At 53.1% G+C, this 20,607-nt stretch overlaps 1 protein-coding gene across 1 annotated transcript in view; it reads right to left on the bottom strand.

Annotated features, from left to right (window-relative positions):
* IGF2R (insulin like growth factor 2 receptor) overlaps positions 1-20,607 on the bottom strand; it is a 96,924-nt gene that overhangs the window by 49,253 nt on the left and 27,064 nt on the right. Inside the window, exons 5-14 of the mRNA XM_081295320.1 lie at positions 16,687-16,819; positions 14,904-15,033; positions 13,237-13,342; positions 10,658-10,820; positions 10,334-10,499; positions 9,519-9,622; positions 4,552-4,716; positions 2,449-2,589; positions 1,569-1,712; positions 190-327 (exon numbers count right to left, since the gene is read on the bottom strand). Coding sequence (XP_081151446.1) covers positions 190-327; positions 1,569-1,712; positions 2,449-2,589; positions 4,552-4,716; positions 9,519-9,622; positions 10,334-10,499; positions 10,658-10,820; positions 13,237-13,342; positions 14,904-15,033; positions 16,687-16,819 — 1,390 coding nt within the window. The remainder of the gene's footprint in view (positions 1-189; positions 328-1,568; positions 1,713-2,448; positions 2,590-4,551; positions 4,717-9,518; positions 9,623-10,333; positions 10,500-10,657; positions 10,821-13,236; positions 13,343-14,903; positions 15,034-16,686; positions 16,820-20,607) is intronic.

The following is a 20,607-nucleotide window of genomic DNA, read 5'->3' as shown; positions in this document are numbered from 1 at the left end:
CCGAAGGTGTCACATGCAGCAAACCCAACTCGACCATGAACCCAAGGCACCATCAACAGGTCTAGCCCCGACATCAGACACACAGGGTTTTGGGCAAATAGCATTAATTAAACTCTAAAGCAGGTTCCCTCTAAAACACTCACAGAAATGTTCAGGAAAAATCTTTAGAGGTGCTGCTGAGACACACACCTGCCTGGGAATCAAAGACGGTGCAGTTCTCCCCTTCTGTCCTCGACAGCACGCAGGCAGCTGCCGTGTGCCACTCAAACTCGTAGAAGCAACCATCATCCCTGGAAGCTCTCAACACCGGGCCACTCTCCAGATCACCTGCATCGAGGGAAGAAACCTATCAACCTGCTTGTTCTGAAACATCTCTCCTTACTCTTGCTTTGTTAAAAGCAATCTGGAATCCCAGCTACTCAGGAAGCTGAGGCAGGAGAACTGCAAGTTCAAAGCCAGTCTGGACAAGACAGTGAGACCCTGTCTCGAACTGTTTTAAAAACCTTTAATGGGCTGGAGACGGGGCTCAGTGGTAGAGCACCCCTGGGCTCACCCTCTGGTGCTGCGTGCACACACGCATACACACAGCAGACTAGGGAAGGGCAGCGGGAAATGAGAGGCAGCACATTCAAGGACAAAGGGTTGATCTTACAAATACTGCATGATTTGGCTTCTGTGAAATACCCAGAACAATCAAACCCAGAGAGCAGACGTTAGACTGGCAGCTGGGGGCAAGGAATGGAGAGTCCTTGTTCAGTGGCACTCAGTTTAACTTTGGGAAGATTAAAAGTTCTGGAGATGGCCTCCAGAGGGATGCAAAAACAGCGTCATGTGTTTAATGCACTGAACCATACGCTTTAAGATGGGCCAGGTGGTAAATTTTAGGCTATGCATATTTTATCAGGATTTATAAAAGTGATTAAAATGTTAAGTTTCATGTAACATACATTTTACTACCAAAAAATAAACAAGAAAAAAAATAGTCATAGTCTTTAATCTTCTCCCACTGCTAGGAATTTATCCAAAGGAAATATTTCAGTGGGAAGTCGATGGAGGGTGCAGAGAATCAGTTCTCAGCACTAGAAACATGCCCGTAATCCAATCATATGGGAAATGTTTAAAAACAGTGAAACCAAGCCATATCAACAAGGCAATCCCTAAAAACCAGAGAAAACCGGGCAACACAGAAGAGACAGCACTAAGGAAGTTAAGGCAGGTGAGGACATGAGGCCTCGACTCGGTAAGAACAACATCCACCTGTTAAATAAAGGTACGTGAAGATGAATGCATTTATATGGTGAGACTGTGGTTCTTTCCCCCTGGAGGGAAGATTCTTCCCGTTTGCTGAGCGCTCCGTCTCTGACCCTGTCCCAGTCCTAAGGAACAGGACACTGTGCTCAGGACTCGTGTGGAAAACGACATCCCAACTCCCCGCTGACACCACATGGTTGCTCCGTTTCTGGGTTGAAGTCCAAGACCCTCTGCAGGGAGCAGGGGACAGGAACACAGGAAGCGTAACACCCCTCTGGCCGATGCCAGGAACACTTCTTTTTCCTTAACACCTTTACCTGGCTTGCACACGAGTGTGATGTTAGTCGCTATTTTCTTGTCACCACCACAATCATCACCATCTGAGTAGGAAAGCTGGATGTTTCCTTTCTCTTTTGTGGGTGAGGAGACAAATTTCCCCAGATTCTTGCTTCCAGTCTTATCTGGAAAAGAGAAAGCAAGAGGAAGGGAAAACATGGTTCCAAAGGGTCACTAGGGGCTGGGGGGTGGCTCCCCAGCGCAGGAGGCTCTGGGGTGCATCCCATATACAGTTCTCTATAATGTACTAAAACTCTGCTCCAAGTCCTGCTGAGACTCCAACAGCGACGCACCTGCCTAAAGTCACACCTGCCCGTGCCCTGGGGCCATCCCTAACATCCACTGAGCTTCCGACACCCACAGCGGAGTGTCCCTGTTCTCCTCTCCTGGCCTTTTCAAGCGTACCTTCAACAACAAGCTACTGACACACTGTGCCCCTGATGAGACATCTCTGTGTGACGGCCACGGGCTGGAGAGGGCAAAGGAACCTGGGGCACAAGTGCCTCCCGCGGCTCTGGCTGCCGTCCACCACGGAAGATGGACAATAAAGCTGTTACAACCAGTGTCGCTTTACAAAGGCAGGGTCGGTCCTCAGGTCACAAATGGAGCGATGGTCAAGCGTTTTCCAGTGTGGTCCCTTCTGTCCCCACCTACAGCTTTAGCCAAAGTCAGGTGGCTTCCGCCAGCCTCAGGATTTGGAGGCACCCAGCAGGGCCTGACGTCTGTGCCACAGGCTGCTTCTTCACCGTCTCTATGTGGCACCCAGACAGAGCAAGCTAGATGGACTTCAGCAGGGTCTAAAGCAGCCAGGTCCCGCCGCCCACCCTCCCTCAAGAAGGGGGTCCCTGGCACCCAACTCACCCATGGCACACACAGCAGCATCCTCGGGGCAGCTTATGGCCTTGCCCTTTGGCAGCACCCTGTGACACACATTGATGAAGAAATGCTTCTTTTCTGCTTCCGTCTGGCTGCCGACCACGGCTTCCCAGTTCTGTTCTGATTCTGTAACCAAGGCAGGGAATTTGTTCTCCGTGGGTCACAACACAAATGGTGACCGGGCTACAGGTCAAGAGACCAGAGCTCACTAAGCTCCTGGTCAGGAGTCCCAGGCATGCCCACCTCTGAGCCCTGGGAAGGTCAGAGCACAGGACCTTGAGGGACTCTACTTTCTCTGACGGTGACAGAAGTGAGCCAGGCCACCACCGGCTCAGAACAGGCTCACAGGGACAGGGAATTAAGAAGCAAGATTCTCCCAGTCCCCACAGTGCAAAAGCAGAAACTGAGAACCAAATCCAAAGCCAGCCCATCTGGGGCCTAAAGAACCAACAGCCATGGGTAACACAGCCAGCCTCGGTCCTGGAGAGGCCAACGCTGCCGAAGGAACCTACAGCCTCTCTGGGTAACAGCGAGGGGCAGGACCCGAGGAGTGGTGCCGCAGAAGTAAGCAGGACATATAGGGTCACCAGATCCAAAGGCACCAGCCTGCTGCCAGCCAACAGAGGCAGGACTCAGCTGCCGTCAAGAACACAGCAGCACAGAGTGCGGTCACCGCAGGCAGAGCACCCCGCTGCCGAAGGAGAGCCTGCAGCCCGGCTGGGGAGGCCCGTCCTCTGGTGTCAATGACCTGAAGAGCCATGCAGATGGCAGTGAGTGCGAGGCCCCAAGTGCTGCGCTGGGCTGCAGTGCAGAAGGCCTGCGGGGCAGTAGGCAGGATTTCAGCTCTCACCTCACAGCCGGCTCACACAAATGCTACCAACCCTCCAGGTTCCTCGAGGACCAGGGCTAGGCTGGGAAGTCCGCAAAGTGCACCAAGCACAGCCCCTGCACTGTCTCATCTTGTCCACAGTGACAGGACAAAAACGTCCACTCCCGGCACCTGCTACCAGCTGGGCGCACTGCAAGGAGCTCCAGCCTGGAATCGTCAGGCAGTCGCCCTCAACACGGCCACACAAGTCCTCAGCCCGGTCTCTGCCCCAAGATCACCACGCTCTGCTGTGCAGAAAACCCATCTCTGGTAGCGCACGCGTGGAACTGAACACGGCTCTGGGCTTTCCACTGCCCAAGCACAGGGATCACGTACTGCAGAGCAATCTGCTGACTGGGCTCAGGGCAGAGTACTTGTGTCTGCATTCAGGGGAAACCCGGCCCCCACAAAGAGGATTCCCCTCGTGGTGGTACTTCTGAAAAGGGTCTCAGAATACAGTCACATCTGGTGGTTACGTGACTCTGTAGAACTCCTTCTCCACCCTACAGATGCGACGGCTCCCGCCTACCCAAACCAGAGCCGCTAAGCCCAGGCACCCCTCTCCGCCTGCGAGGTCAGGCCACCCGCCGCCAGAGCTTCCGTTCCAATGACCCCGCCCCCTCTCTCCTGTCAAATGCCAAGCCCCACGAAGGCAGAGGCGCACTGTCCAGGCCCGTCCTGCTGCCTGCCCCTGAAGCCCATCAGGCCTTCCCCAGGACAAGGCCCACTACACTGACCCACAATGATGCAGCTGTGTGCGGCACAGGGCAGGGCTTGTGACCCCATGTCAGAGACGAGCAAGAGGCAGAGGAAAGGGCATCAGCCATGAACCAAGGCCCAGGTCCAGGTCCACCAGCCTCCACGGCCCCTGAGCCCATGGAAACCTTGCCCGGTGGAAGGCTGCTGGGAGAACCAAGCAATTTTTACTAATGTCTCTAAGCACAGAGTACAAGGTGGCCTAACACAATAGGCACAGGGCCATTCTCATTAAACTCTGGTAAGATGGGCCCAGATAAACCAAGGAGAAAATGATGGTGCTGGCCTTGAACATGGGTGGTTCCACCTCCCACATCCATGCTCCTTATAATCCAGACAGCTACAAAAGAAGTGAAAAAGGGGTCGTGACGCAGTCGGTGATTAGAAACAGTCACAGTGTCCCCACGTATTCAGGGGTAGTATCCTGGGAACACAGGGCTGGGTCCGCATTGGGGGAGTGCTACCTGAGTGGCGGGCCAGCGCAGACAGGTCGTAGCGCTTCTTCCCATCGCTGGCCCCGCAGAGCAGGTCTTCCTTCTCCTTGACACAGGCATACCTCGTGTCCCAGGTGAAGAAGTAGGTGCAGTCCACCTCGCCGGTGAACACAGGCTCTCCCTTCCCGTCGTTACCTGCAGTGAAGAGGAAGCACCAAGCCCCGTCACCTGAGCTGCGGGACATCTACACAGCCAGCGGGAACCACCCAGCGGTCAGTCAAAACCCCCAGGCCTGAGGGATATCAGGGCCACTCCAGCAAGCCGTGGACACTCAGGCCCTCACTGGCAGCCTGCGCCCTTTTCTTCTTGGTGGAGTGGCATCAAGCAGCCTCACAGAGGGCCATCGCAACACGGTTGAGAGGAGTTGAAAGAACAAATAAGGACCGTGCAGGCAGCAGGGTCGCACCTGCCTGCAAGTCCCCATGGACCCCTCTGGGTGAGACCAGTGGTCCACAGAGAGGAGGATGGAGAGCAGAGCTCCGGGTCCCAGAGTGCCACTGTATGAGACTGAGCGAGACAAGTCCCCGGGACTCGTCCCTACAGCGGAGGCCAGAGAAGAGGGCACGCTGGCAGCGGCTTCAGCTGAAGTGCACAGGAAATGACGTTTCAACTGTGATTTCTAGTGACTCTTGAACGCTGCACGTGCCAGCCATGACACCTAACCTGTCCCACAGTCTGAGCATCTCAGTTGTACCAGGGCCAGCGACACAGAGGCAGGACGTGCAAAACTTCATAGAATCAGTGTCTCTGTCCTCAAAACCCTTCGGTATAGGGACAATTTTGGCCCCACTGCATAGACTCAGGGTGGCTAAATAACTCGTCTACGGCTTCACAGCTGGAAAGGAGGGGGTCCAGCATCACACTCAGATGCTCTGGCCCAGACCAGGCTCATACCACAAGACGGGGCCTCCCACTCTGCCTGGGGCTTTGTGTCTTCTCTTTCCTTTCTTTGTGGTTCCCCAATGTCCCAGATCCATTGGTTGGACGGGTGGTTTGGTTTTGTGAGCACCTTATGCCATTCTCTGCACGAAAGCCGACTCCCTCCTGCTCTCCGGGGCACAGTCCAGGTCACAGACGCTGCTGTCCCTCACCAGGACTGATGTGTCCTGTGTGGGACTGGCTCACTAGCAAGAATCCGCTCAGTGCCTCCTCCCAGCCTGCCCACAGAGCCTCCGCAGGTTTCATCCTGCCGGAATGCACCCTAAGCCCCCAGCCATCTTGCTACGTGAGGTCTTCCCGAACTGCTCCAGGTAAGCAGCGACAGACTAAGTGAACCTCAGAATGGTTCTAGAACCCATCCTACTAATTAGGGTTGGCCCCTGAAACCAGTGGGCTGCAGGAAGACTCTGTCCGCAGTACTGCTGCAATGCACCTGACCTGTCTTGTTTAACTTCTCCAAGAATTTTAGCTGAATAGTAAACCATAACTGCCTTCCACCAAATAGGGCCGTCCTGCTGCCTGCCCCTGTAAGCAAAACCAAGGAGCCCTGTGTCCCTGCTGCGGCAGCATTCATCCTCCGTCCTCGGTGGAGAAGACAGCGCTGCCCTGGGAAACGGCTCACCCTCCCTCACAGCTCCACTTCCCAGCCTCACTGTCTGAAGGGCTGGGCCAGAAGCTTCGCTCTGTCCCCCAGGGAGCAAAGGGATGCTGCTCCCATTCTGCAGAGACCCCAGAGTATAGGTCCATGGTTGACCACATGGGGCACAGCCCCCACCTCCAGTCCTCTGTCCCCAATGTACTAAGGGCAATGAACCTTTAATGTACCAAGATCCACTTAAATTTGTGGGCAGTTTTTTTTTTAACCTATCACAGTGTATTTTATTTTTCAAAAAGAAATTATCAGGATGCCCAATAACAAGGCATCACTTTACAGCAAACTAGGTGTGGATCATGGATGTCAATGTTAAAAAAAGACCGCGGCCAAGAGAATCACGGACGCGCCTCTGTGTCTTAGAGACACATGAACCTTAGATTCATAAGCATAAATAGGTCCTAGAGATTTAACTTCAACTATGAACCACATTAAACTTGTACCACTGAACACCCACTCACATCCAAAAACAGACTCCACCATGGGACTTTATCTAAAAGCTCCACATTTAAACCTGAATACAACAGTGAAGTAATTTCATAGTACATAGTATGTTCAAAAGTATGGAGACTGAATCACAGAGCAGGAAGGGATCAGAACATTTTATACTGCAACTCCCACCTGAAAGAAGGCTCAAAGCCCACCCACCCACTAAGCCCCTGGCATCTAGCAGGCTCCTCAGTACAATCTCCACGAAGGCAGCCATGCACACACTGCTGTTCCACCACGGGTACCGCTCACTTTGTCAGGGTAGTAATGACATGAGGTCACGGAAAGGAATGTGCTCTGTTGGGGCTGGTGATATGACCACTAAGGTGTATCTGAAGCAATTAATGATGGTCAGAGTGGTGGGCACATACATTTCCATGGTAATGGCCTCGCTATTGTTTGAAAATGTTTATCACAAAAAGGAAAAGAAAGTGCCTTTGGTGTTTGGTTCACAGCCCCGGGCTTCGCCAGCAGCTTCCCAAGGCCGACCCTTCTCCCCCCACACCTTCCTTCTCCCCCCACACCTTCCTGTGAGTCTGCGGCTGCTGTCCCACCAAATTCCTAGCCACCTGGGTCATGGGGGTGGTTGTTCTACCTTCCCAGCATCCCCAAATGAGAATAACACTCTCAAGAGATCTCAGCTCAGTCATGAATAAAAGCCCTGAACAGAACAGGGACACAGGCTGGTGGGACTCAGACCACAGAAGCCACCTGACAGTGCAGAAGGAGGCCCACTGGGGAGCCCGGGAGCCCACTGCAGCAAGGAGGAAGAAGCAGGCTGCGCTGCCCCGGGACTAGGAACACAGAGTAGGAGGGGTGGAATTCAGAATTCTGAGATGGTCTTGTAAAGGCGGGGCTCAGAGGAGGTAAAAGACGGACGGAGACCCTGCAGGGACAGGGCGCACTCCAGCCAGATGGGGGTGTACCCAGAGGCCACAGTGAGTCTTCTCACTCACAAGTCAGAGGCCCACTGTGACCCTGCTGAGAACCCTCAGGGACGGGACGCAAAGCCAGGCCTGCAGGACACGCAGCTCCTCTGGACAAGGCTGCCCTGCCTTTCTAGGCTCACGTTCAACCACACCCAGCCACAGACCTGCGCACAGCTACCCAAGTTGGCGCCACTGAAGGCCCTGGCAGCCTTTGCCCACAGCCACCCCCAGGCACCTGGCGGGCTGCCCCTCGTCCAGCAGCTAGAGCAGCTCTGCTCCTGCAAGCAACCTCACCCGTGCTGCCCACAACTAGCCCACGCTGACCCGTGAGGGGCAGGGTGATGCCACTGGCAGCAGCTCAGTTCTGACAGCACTACCCTGCTCTATCTCCCTCTGCTTCCAGTCCTGTGCCTGGAGGCCCATCTGTCACCACTGCACCTTCAGGCCTTGGCAAACAGGCACTAAAAAATGTATGAGTGAGCATCCGCATCCTTACCTTGTTGGGAGTGGTCTTAGTCTGGGGTGGTGGGCAGGCCCTGGGCTGGGAAGGGGACAGGCAGCTCTGCCCTCAGCTGGCTGTCATCAGGCTGCAGCCTCCTTCCCACCCCACTCCCAGCTGGGAGAGAAAACGCAGCATTACCGCAGCATCATTGTGACAGCCACGCATCCATTGCCTATGACCCCTCCACCCTCGGTCACCTGACCTCTGGCTCTGAGCCCTGTTCTGACCAAATCACGATGATGAGTATTTGGGGGTGGGTGGGTAAGGGGGGAGTGGGAGGGGATGGAACCAACTTTTTCTGTATTTTGTATTGTATGTTTTCTTCAACATGTAACCAATCAGTATCTTGTCAATATAGTCAGTCAATAGATCGACCTCAAAAAAAAAAAAAAAAAATGTATGAGTCCTGGAGTGATAAGGAAGGGGAGCCAACAGAGCCTGAGCAAAAGGGCTTAGACACTGCAAATAAGGACCCCAGCCCCGCCAAGGCACTGGCCTGGTAGGGGTGATGGAGAGCTTTGCTGCAGCAGGCTTACTCTCTGCTTGCTTGCCAGCTAGCAAGTTCATGAGCACTCAGTCTGAAATCACCCCAGCTTCCCACTGCAGATGTAAGCTTCATGCATAGCTGCCCACCCTAGATCCGAGTCAATCATGGCGGAACAGGCCCCATGACCAAACAGTACAAGACCTGCCACAGAAAAATACACAGGCGCGCGCACAAACACACACACACACACACAAAAAAAAAACCATCAGGAAGAGCCAGAAAGACCCCCTGGGGTGGGGCAGCACATGTGTTTGCACCAAGTCTGGCCTCCAGAACAAGAGCCTGGAGCAGAGGTGGGTTGGCCTCAGCGGCAATGGGGGTCCCAGGGACAGGACAGGTCTTGTGATGATGGTGCCCTGTGTGTCTGAAACCTGGGCAACTCAAGGACACTTCTTGTCACCCAGAGGAAGCTACACCTTCAACTTAAAAACCTTCCCGGAGACACTTAGCAAACCCCAGACCTGAACCCCACCACAGGCCACCGCTCTGCCCAGAGTCCCCTGAAACTCGTGACGTGAAAGGAAGGCCCACACAGCTGGTCAGCAGACCCACCTCTGCTGGGCCCGTCCTACGCAGTGCAGTGCAGGCGCCAGACTTCAAGGCTGAAACTCCCAGCAAGCCTGGTGCTGGGCCCATTCCCAAGACAAACACGGAGAGCAGAGGAAAGTGGAAACAGGATGTGTGTGTCACTGGGGAGTGGGGGAGGGGCAAGGAGGATGCTGCTCCAACAGAAAAATCTAGCCCAAGGATCAGAGACCGCCAGGTCCAAAGGGGGATGGCTGACTGCGCCATCCAGCATCCCCTTCTGAGAAAGACGCATGCATGCACTGCTCCCACACCCTCCTGCCACAGCGGGACCTGAACCCCAAACGCACTCACCTGCAGTTTCATTGCACTCAAAGTTTATCACACTCATCCGCTGAAAACCAGAGCTACATTCATCGCCTCCAAAATATATCAGCGTGAGGTCTCCATCGGAGTATCTGTGAACATACACGCAAAACCACAGAAGAAACTTGAATTTTTAAAATGGCTACTTGAAGCCTTTTGCACACCATCAACAAATCACAACTGGCGTGAAAAGGCGAGCTCTCCAGCTGGCGGCGGACACGTCCTAAAGGAAGTACACTCCAAATGCATGGGCCCGTCACCCTGCCACTGGAGAGTAACAGCAGACTGCAGGATGGTGTCGCAGCATCCTGCTCTCTCATCTTTGGGCTGAGAACTGGGGCCTTTCCAGCTCAGCTGTGAGCAGTCTCACAACAGGACCCAGACAAAACCCACTTCAGAGAACCCATCTTCAGGCTGCTCTTGTAAAGGTGCAACCGAGTCAAGGTCATAAGAGTCACACTATGCGAATCTGCTGAGCTGCTCCACTTTCTTATGTCATGCCCACGACATTTTGGATCCGCAAACTTCCAGAGAATTATCAAAACCCCTCAAAAACATGCATTTAAAATACAAAAGCCACATGACTGGAGCTGAAGAATGTCCCACAGGATGGTACCTTCAAAAAACAGGCTCAGAAGCAAACACCGTGAACAGTCAGTCTCACTGTGAAGTCAGGGAGAACGCCCACCTGCTTGGTGACACACGGCAACCTGCCTAAGTCAACGGGAGGGAAGGCTGGCTTCCCTTTCTCCTGTACTTAGGGGGGTGAAGGTGGAGGGCAGCGGAGGGTTGTGTGCACGCACCGGAGGGTCTGGCTCTGGTATCTCCCTGCTACTTTAACCTGAGTGGTATCCTTTTTTTTCACTTGGCAAACTGCAGCCCCTTTGTTATTGCAGACCGGAATCTCGGCTTCTCCACAGACGTTCACATAAAACGTATACTCGTTTCCATCAGAAGCATAGGGGGACCCTAAGAAAGGAGAACACACAAGAGGGGCTTGTTTACACAGACACAGGTCCGAAAGTGCAGCATCCCCAGAGACAAGTCTGGGCCCATCTCAGAGACCCCAGCCTGGGGGTGCACATGCACTCAGCCCCCACAGCCTCAGCAGCAGAGCAGCCACGCACCTCCAGGCTGGGCCAGGGGTCTGAGGTCCACGGCGATGTCGTGCTGTGCGCTGCTCAGAGAACAGTTTTTGCTCTCCAGGTAATCCCTGTGGCAGGCGTACTCGGTAATCCACTCGATTTCATAACGGCAATTGGATTTAGCAGTGAGTTTAGGAATGGTGCCCTGTCAGGAACAATCAGAAAGAAGGAGAATAAAAAATGTTACATGCAGATTAAATACAGATTGCCACTGGAAAGCTCAAAGAGGGGGAGTTGGGTTTTATATATTTTCTGTTCCTGTTCTTTTAATCAATACCCAGTATGCATTTTGATTTTATAACCTATAACTCCTACATTTATTTTTGTCTTGTTTTTAATTGAACTGGGTTTTGGTTTTGGTTTTGTTTTTCCATTTGACTTGTAACAATTCCATTTCCTTTAACTCTACTCTCTTTCTGGTCACCATTAGGTGACACTCGGGCTGTGGCCAGCAAGTCCACCCTGAAGTTTGCGCCACCCAAGAATCACTATGACCCGGGCAGTCAGCAGTGGGTCGCTTCGGTACTGATTCCCGAAGCCCAGTGCTGGGAGCCTACGCCCAGTGGGCCTGTCTGCTATGCCTCTCCTGGGACTGACAAAGGGGTCTGTGCCCAGTTCCTCTGAACTCCAGTCTGCTCTGGGGTAAGCCAGCCCATCACCCGACCAGAAGCCTGGATTCCGCCTACTGCTGCTCCCGCGTGAACTGTGAAGAATGCTGACAGGCCCTCCTCTTAATCCTCCTTAGAAGAAACACCACTGGTCTGAGTACCAGGAATAGCTATGCTGGCGCTGATCATTCCTTAGTATTTACTGAGCACCTGCTGCAGGCCAGTCGCACTACCAAGTGCCAGGCTGACAACAGGTCACACAACTGCGGAGTGCAGGCCCAGCCCTCCCATCCGGCCCATAACCAGTGCTTCCCAGCCTTGTGGCTCAGTGCAGCCTGCCACAGACCAGCGCAGAGCTGCGTGCTGAGCAAGAGGAGGCTGACACAAAAGCCACGTGCTGTGTTCCCACTTAGTGAAACATCCAGAAAGGGCATGTCTACCAAGAAAGTGGACTCATGGTCATGTGGCTGCCAGGGCTGGGGTGTGACTGCTGATGGGCATGAGGTTCTCTCTGGGGTGGGGGAAATGTTCTAAAGTTAAGGCTATGGTGGAGGTTGTACAATTCTGTGAACACAGTAAGAACCACTGAATCATACTTTTTGAATCTAACTATGTGAATTCAATAAGACTTTTTAAAATGACCAGAAGCTGAGATTCCGGTCTGCAAGATGAAGACTCACTAAATACCAGCTGCCAAGAGCACTCAGTGAGTCCATGGAAATGCTTAGACAGACCCTCCAAGTAAGTACTGCAGGACCGCGCACATTAACCCCACCTGTCCAGCAAACAGCCCAGCAGGAAAGGAAACCTCCACCCCACCAGCAACAGGTCAGCGTCTTCTCCTGGCACCAAGAAGCGCCTCAGGCCCCCTGGAAGGAAAATGGAGGGAAATTCCCTATCCTCCTAAGCATGATAACGTGAAATGATTCTCACAAACACAGTACATATGAAAAATCCCAAACCACTACTAGCTTAGAAGATTTCAATTCACATCTGGAGGTACCAACAGAAAGTATTGTATTCTTCAGATTCACATTCAGAATTGATGTTGGACAGTAGGCCTTGGTGAGCTAACACAGGGACGCAGAAGCCTGGACATCAAAGGAAAGCTGAGCCTCCATTCACCTCTGTCCCCAGATCCCACACTCCAAACAGGCCAGCTGCCAGCCTGAAATCAGAGCCCGCTCCACATTTGTTTGGAGGAGGGGAGTGCTGTTCTCTGGCAAGAGCTCAGCCCCTTCTACTTCTCTCTACTTCTAAAGGCAGAAGTAAATTACAGGGAGCTCCTGTCCTTTCCTTCCCATTAGCACCTGGCTCCCCGTTTAAGTACTTTTTAAACAGCAAAGTGACCCCTACACAGGCCTGGCACACAGGCCACTAGGCAAGGAGGACCCAAAGCAAACGAGACTCAGTCACCAGCCTCAAAGAGGCTAATAAGTATGTCAGAGATGGAAAAGGCATCCAGAAGCACTGGCCTTGTGTGCACAGGCCCTGGGTTCTAGCCCCAAGTGCCACAAAAATAAGCTAAAACATAGAAAAGCAGAAAGAGAACAGGGACAATAAATCTGTCCATACACGAAAGGGAACAGCGGGCAAAACGGGGACAGGCTGGAGGCAAAACAGGCAAGATGGAGGCAGTGACACTCTCCTGCAGGAGATCCAGGCTTGAGATGATGCCTACATGCTTCTCAATCACTGCCAAGATCAACCCAAGGACAAAAAAAATCTCTCCATGAACCACTTAAAATCATCTCACAAAGGACAAAACACCCCACCTTGCTCCAGGGAGATCCCCCCGGCTAGGTGGGAGAGCAGAAGCGGGCCGCTCAGCTGCCCAAAGTCCAGGCCCCGTGGAACACTCGCCTTTCCCCACACCAGCCGCCGCCCCAAACCAAACATGGGGACCCAGGCTCAGGGTAACTGCTCTCAGGTCACCTGCAATAAGGCACTCACCTCTCTCCGCTCCGAAGGGCACATGAATGTAATCGTCACTGCCGGGCTGTGACCGTCACAGAAGTCTGGCTTTCCTGGCCCTTCCGTCATGTAACTCAGGACAAGCCTGCACATTCGGCATAGAGAGAGGGTTACATGAAGATAAATGACATCAAATTAATGCACTGCCCTGAGCAAACTGCAGAAGCACCCAGAGGACAAAGTAACTTTATTTATCTCCATTTGGAAAAAAAATTAAAAGTATACTTTGATGAGCACTATTGTTGAAAGTCAAATTAACAAGATGACCAACATGTAAATTGAAAATACCAAGAAAAGCTGGTTGAGTAAAACAGAAACATTTTTTTTCAATGACCTAACCCAAAAAATCGAAGGCCAAGCATCTCTCTGCCCAGGGGGCCACACGGTCTTTCCCCCTCAAATAGCTCCTGAGTGCAAGCTGCAGATCTGCCTTTAACCCTGAAGAGACCCAGAACACCGATCCAGCAGCACAGACTGGGGCTCTCCTCCAACACCCAGAGCCCTAGGACACGGCCAGCGCTGGCCGGCAGTGCCCATCCTTGCTGCCAGATGCGACAGACCTGCTGAAACAGATGACCTGCCTCTCCTCCCAGGCAAGGCTTCCTTCTGCACAGTGCCCTACATTTCCCAAACTCTCACCAACCCACCAGGACCCAGGGTCACCCATCTGTCACTCAGCTCCCTTGCAGCTCACACGGTGAAGCCTACGCCCCACACTCATCTCAGCAGCGACTGCACAGGGACCATGAGGAGGCAAGTGAATAAAAATCAGGTCAGATGTGTGGGCCCTGTTCCAACATCGAGTATGTCCCAATTAGGTAGGGACACAGGGACAACCACATGAAGACATGGAGAAGATGCCATCTGATGAGACAAGGAGGGACCTCGGAGAAACCACCCCAGGACCTTGCTTCAGACTCCGGCCTCCAGGCCATGAGGAGAGTGCGCTGCTGTCTAAGCCCCAGTCAGCTGCCTGAGCAAATTAAAACAAACACAGGCGGCACACTCCCAGCACCTGCCTTCCCGGCCATGCTTACTGTGGGCAAGCCCCAACCTGCACCTGGACACGTTCCTACGAGCACCCAGCACCCCACTGGCTCCAGAACCCAGGCAGCGAGACACACCTACCCAAGGCCTCTAGGAATGAGAGAAAGTCAGAACCCTCATCTGTGTTCAGGCTGTGGTCACATCCAACATGCAGAGAAAGCGTCCTCCTACAAGAGCCGCGTGGGAACAGCACAGCCGATGCAAGGAGCAGACCCCCTGCTGGGGACCCCGTACCCAGCACACCCCACTGGGAGGAACCTCTGCACCCTGCAAGCTGCCCTCCGAGCTCTAAAGAAGAGGTAAGTGTGGATGCAAAATCAACCTCACAGGCAGCACCTTCAGTGAGCGTCAGCTCCCAAAGCAAACAGAGGTCTGCGCGACAGGCAGGGCCACGTTATTTTAGCTGAGATAAGCAACACGTGATCAGAGAGAGCAACAAGCAGACCAGCCAGTGTGGCTCGGCTGTGACCAGCGATCTGAGGAGCAGGTGAGGAGCAGCCTCTGAAGGCCTGTCCGGAAAGGCACAGCACCACCCGCAGAGTCAGGTTCCCGCAGAGGATGAAGCAGAGTCGCAGGCCAGCCTCTGTCCGTGAACCCACCTGTCTTCGCTCACTCGCTTCAGTCCCTCCTTGGGCTGGCCAACATCAAATGCCTGGTCCCCTCTCAGTAGGCAGGCAGCAGTGCCAGCAGGACAGGCCCGCAACTGTGGACTCGAGTTCCGGAGTGAGTCTGTAAAGCATCACACGACGTCAAAACAGATTGAGTCACTGGGTGTGGTGGCGCACACTGGTAATCCCAGCTACTTGGGAGGCTGAGGCAGGAGGATCACAAGCTGGAGGCCAGCAAGACCCTGCCTCAAAATACAAACTTTAAAGGATGTAACTCAGTGGTAGAACACCCCTGGGTTTAGTTCCCAGTAATGTAAAAAGATAAAAGTAAAAAATAAATTTAAAATAAACAAGATTTAAGTGTCAGAAATGGTCCTTGCATGTACATGAAGGCCCAGGGTACTTTCAACGAAAATCAGTGAGTTGCAGAATCTCCATAAGCAACCTTCTGAGAGCCTGCAAGCCACCCCCCTCTGCACACAGCTCAGGTAAAGAAACAAAGTACTACTCTGCAAAGGACCCGAGAGGTGCCCATCCAGACATTCCAGGGCCCCCTGCATGGTCTGAGCCGAGGACTGCTCCTGTCTTCTCCCATCAGTCCACTGCCTTTGGCATCATCCCTGATAGAGACCAGGAAAAGCCACACCGAGGAGCAGAAACACTCGGCTGGTGGACAGAACCTACAGAGAGCTCTGGGCTCACGTCTTAAGAGGGCACTTTCTTTGACTTCAGTCTAACTACAGAACCATCCAGTGACCAGTGTGTGGCCTTCTAGGCCCGGGGGGACCAATGGCCACACACACCAGTCAATGCTCCCAGATGTGCTGGGCTTCCTTGGCCGTGGCCCAGCCAGCACCACAGCTGCACGGCTTCACAGCCTGCGCGGCTCACGGTACAGCCGGTGCCTCGCGCACTGCTGGGCTTACATGTCCACTCTGCCTCCCACCACGAGGAGCCGCCGCTGACACCAGAGAAGCAAGCCTTCTGCTCTCGAGCCCACTACCCACGGGTGGCTCAGAGGCCCACTGACGGGCTTCTGCCTGCTGCCCAGTTACTAGCACACTTACGCAGAACTTCCATCCATCAGCAAACAATTTCCCCAACTTTTCTGAGACAGTCTTATATACTATGTGAGAAATATAAGCATAAAGAAAACACTAAAAATGACCTTTATATTACTTAATCACCAGAAAAGTTTACTCAGCACTATCACTGGTGACACTGTGGAAAGACCCCAATGGCCTGCGGACCTCAACTCAGCCCGAGGGACACAGAGCGGGCAGTGCACGGCAGCCTCTCAGGCTCAGTCAAAGTCCAGTCCCTCGTCAGATACAGGCCATCTACGCACAGGCTTCAGGTAACTTGGTAAAGACACCATGCTCCTCACACTCATTCTGACACTACAAAGGGGGACACAAAGAAGCCAGAGCCAACACACCTCAGGATCAAGTGGCCAAAGTATTTGTCACCCCATGGTCCCTTTTACCAACCGTGCCACTCAAAGCCACGGGACCTGGGCACCCCCGGCAGGCTGACCAACACTCCCTCGGTGTAAAGTGCGGCAGAGAGAAGAGCAGATCAGAGGAACAGCCTGGACGGACCCGGGGGCAGTGCTCTCTGGGGACACGCGGTGGGGCTGGCCAAGAGGACACAGATGCAAGGAGAGCTCTCTTGCAGGGCCTAGCTGGTGAACCATGTCCAACTTGGAACAAAGGAGGTACAGCCTTTCAGGTAATCTCAACCACCAGCCCCTCACGCCCACAGAGATTCTCACCTATGTCCCTACAGACATTGATGAATAGAGAAGTGTCCGGATCAGAGTCGTCCACCAAGTAGCCACCACTTATCTTGATGAGCGGATTTAAATCATGCTTCTTTAACTCTTTGTCAAACACATAGCACGGCACCTGGAAGAGAGGAGAGGGGTCAGCATGAAACTGGGGTCATCACACGCCTGGGGACTGTGTCAGGCACACCTATGATCGTGTCACACAACACGGGTCTCCATTCCTGAGGCTCTCGGGCCACAACCACCCTTGAGGAAAAGGGGGACAGAGCAAAGGCGGACGGTGGCCCTCTCCACTGGGTCACTGCTCAGCAGGCTACGATGCCCACCATGGGCGTCCTCCCTCTCTTTCCCGCTCAGCTCCCATGTGCTTCTGAAATTTTAGCAGAATTCCTGGACGTCCCTGTTCACCACCCCCCCGCACCTCCGCTCTCTCCTGAACACCGTCACGGAGGTGCTTCCCCTCCCGCAGCGATGGCGTCACGCCTGCCCAGGCACGCCCCTCCCCTGCTGCCGCACCTGACGCTGTTTCTGAGTCCCCTCACTCCCCTCCAACGGCAAGCTGCGCTACCGGTCCCGGCCACCCCCGGAAGCTGTTTCTGCCTTTTGCTTCCTGGGCAAGAGGCACCTGGCCTCCTTCTGCCCCACCTCTCGGCTTCCTGGGACATTCCTCAGGGTCCTCCAACACAGGTCTAAACAGAGGTGCTCCACAGCTGTGTATCCGACCTCGTTGTCCCTGTGTATGCTCACCCTCTTGGTGTCCCCCTGAATGATTCTACACACCTGCAGATTACCCCAGACTATGCCTCTCCCACTTCTGATTTATGGAGCCCACAAGAGATGCCGAGTTTCTAAGCACAGACCCAAGAACGCTCAGGTTCAAACCTGATGCTGACAGTATGACCAGGTGCGAACCGACCTCTGTGCCTCAGTTTCCCCACATATCACATGGGAACAAGAGACTGTCCACGGGGCTACTGCAAGGCCTGGCTAAGTCACTGCATGTGCAGCTACTGCTGCAGCACATGTGCGTCTGAGCAAGTGCTTGCACCCGCCATCCTCCCTGGCGGCCCAGGACGCACACATGCGTTTGAAACTCCACATATTTAAAATGGGGCTTGGATATCTCCCCACACATGCTCTTACCCCAATGGTCCCAGTAAATGGGACAGTCACTAAGCCAGCTGTCCAGGCCAAAACTGAACCACACCCACCCCTTGCTTCCTCTCACATTCTCAATCCAACCACTGGCAAGTTCTGCCAGTTCCACCTTCAAACTAAGCCCTGGAACTAGCTCTCTCTCCACCTCCACCATCACCACCCTGTACAGACACCAGGTCTCCTGCCAGCAAGCGTCTCTTAACTGGTCCCCAGCTTCTGGCTTTGATGCGCCCCAGGCCCAATCTTTCAGAGGGAAATCAGGCCACATCACTCCTTGCTCCAAGTAGCTTCCCCTTACACAGAGGATGAAATCCAAAACTCCTCAACGGCCCTCCTCTCATCCACACGCCACGCAGAGCCTCCTGATGGCCCTGGAAGCCAGATGCTGACCGGCTCTCACCCTCACTTCATTCACTCTTGAGTAATGTCACCACCTAGTAAGGCCTTTTCTGAAATCTTTATCTAAAACATGGATCTCCACCTCCACTGCTTCACTCAGGCTCATTCTTCATGGCGCAGAGGCGCACGGTACCAGATACTGCTTGCCATCTGCTGACCTGTCGGCTTCCTCCCATAGAATGTGGGTTCCTTGAAGGCAGGCTCTGTCTCAGGCGGTAACCCTCACCTAGCTCAGGACGATGCCAAAAACACAACAGGAGCTGTGCCAATGTCTGCTCGATAAAACACGGAGCTCAGTTCCTCCCGGGAGTCTTCAGTTACCCTTACTCAATTCTAGATTTATTACCACACTCTCATCTCCATGAATTATTTTTAAAATGTCAAGGAACCCATTAAGTTGGCAGACCTGTGCTTTAAGTGTTCTGTCACTCTGAAGCAAAGCATGCAAGCCCAGAGATGCAGCCAGGAGTAGAAAAGGCCCCGTCACTAAGGGAACACCATCCACTGTCAAGACTTCATTTGAAATACTCTCAGAAGTTTTATTTTCAAAATAATATACTGGAATCATTTTATTTTATTTATTTATTTTTTTTAAAGAGAGAGAGAGAGAGAGAGAGTGTGAGAGTGAAGTTTTTTTTTTTTCATATTTATTTTTTAGTTTTCGGGGGACACAACATCTTTGTTTGTATGTGGTGCTGAGGATCGAACCCGGGCCGCACGCATGCCAGGCGAGCGCGCTACCGCTTGAGCCACATCCCCAGCCCCACTGGCATCATTTTAATTGTCCCAAAGAATATTCTAAAAATCCATGTTCTCAGTGCTCTGTGATCATCTCAAAGTATTGAGCTTTGTTAACTTTCCATGGATAAATTCCCTAAGATCTTATCTTCAGACTGATGCAATTCACAAACAGGTCTAAGTACAAAGGTTAACTGCTTAATATTTAGCTTTCAAGTTTTCCTAGAAAGATGCTATCAAACCTGCAGGAAAGCTTCAGACCACTGACCTTCCCCTGGCAGGCCAGATTCCAGAGATTTCATGGACAGCTAAGGGACTGTATCAAACAACTTACACCTCCACACAGCCTCAGGGACTCCTGCCAACCAGATCCCTAGGGTAAAATCTCCCACCTGACAGGCTTCTCAGACAGAAGGATCCCGCTGATAAAGGCTGTGGTGGGAGGAGGCAGGAGGCCTCTCCAACCCCAGCTGGAAGTAAGCAGGCACACAAGCCCTGCCCAGCCGACGGCTCAATCCCCCAGAAAGGCAAAAGAAAAGGTTACTATTGCCAATTACAACTGAGTTGCAGGAAGAAGCAACCACACATGTCCCCAGTCCTGCAAATCTAAAGCTTGTCAACCAACAGCAAGGTCATACAAAAACATTCACTGCCAAGGAGAGTGCGTGGGCTGGCTGGAGAGCGCAGGAAACCTCTATGAGTCAAGGGAGCAAGACGGCATGTGGCAAGAGCGCAGGACAGGGGCCACCCTGGGAAGAATCCCTTGTTCTGAGACTAGACCCATTTCACCACAACTCTTGGAGGAGTCTGAGTCGGAAGACTGCGGACCCCCACTCAGGGCAGCCAACAACTTCAGGCTGTCTCACTCTCCCAGAGGTTGAGGGACTAGCCGGACACGGAGGCTACTGGGTTGCTCCCACTTCTGACCTCACTGTAAAGAGCTAAGGGGACATTCAGAAAGCTGGAATGTCCCAGCCTGGGAGAGGCTGTTCGCCAGCTTCAAACCCACTCTGACAGCGTGGCCGGTACTGTTCCACAGCCTCTTGATCTTACTTATAAAACTAGCGAGAACTCTGAGATGCTAGTGCTGCAATTTATGCCTCTGAGGGTGTTAGCGTAGGGGACGTACATATTCAGTTGTTTTAAGGGAATAATTATCTTAAAAACCACTCCCAGGATCCGCTGAGCAATCGTTACAGCACATGCAGTTCTAAAGGGCTGTTTGGGACTCCCATAAGAAGGCCCGTCAGCTCCCTCTGCAAGTGACAGAGCAAAACTCGCAAAGACTGCAAGCGGCCAACAGACTGGAGATGGACGACTGGGACACTAAACCAGCCGGAGATGTTTTGAAGGATGGTGAATGTTTCACATGCACATAAACCTCTGACTTTTAAGGTTATCACACCATAAAAGGGGTAGCCATTATCACAGTGAAGTCAGGACAGAGGGCACAAGCTTTATTAAGATCTGCTACCGGTGACAGTGGGACACTTTCGGCAGTCACTGAGCTCTCCAGGCTTCGCGTCTAATAAAGCCACCCCACAGCAGGAACAGGTGAGCCAGGAGGGCAGGTCTCTGCACCGTGAGCTCACAGGCTCCCTAAAAGCAAGA

Source organism: Spermophilus citellus (genome assembly GCF_964194105.1).
Source record: "Spermophilus citellus genome assembly, chromosome: 5".
Taxonomy (NCBI): Eukaryota; Metazoa; Chordata; class Mammalia; order Rodentia; family Sciuridae; genus Spermophilus; species Spermophilus citellus.
Note: the sequence above shows the minus strand (reverse complement) of the source record. Positions and strands in the feature narration are given on the sequence as shown.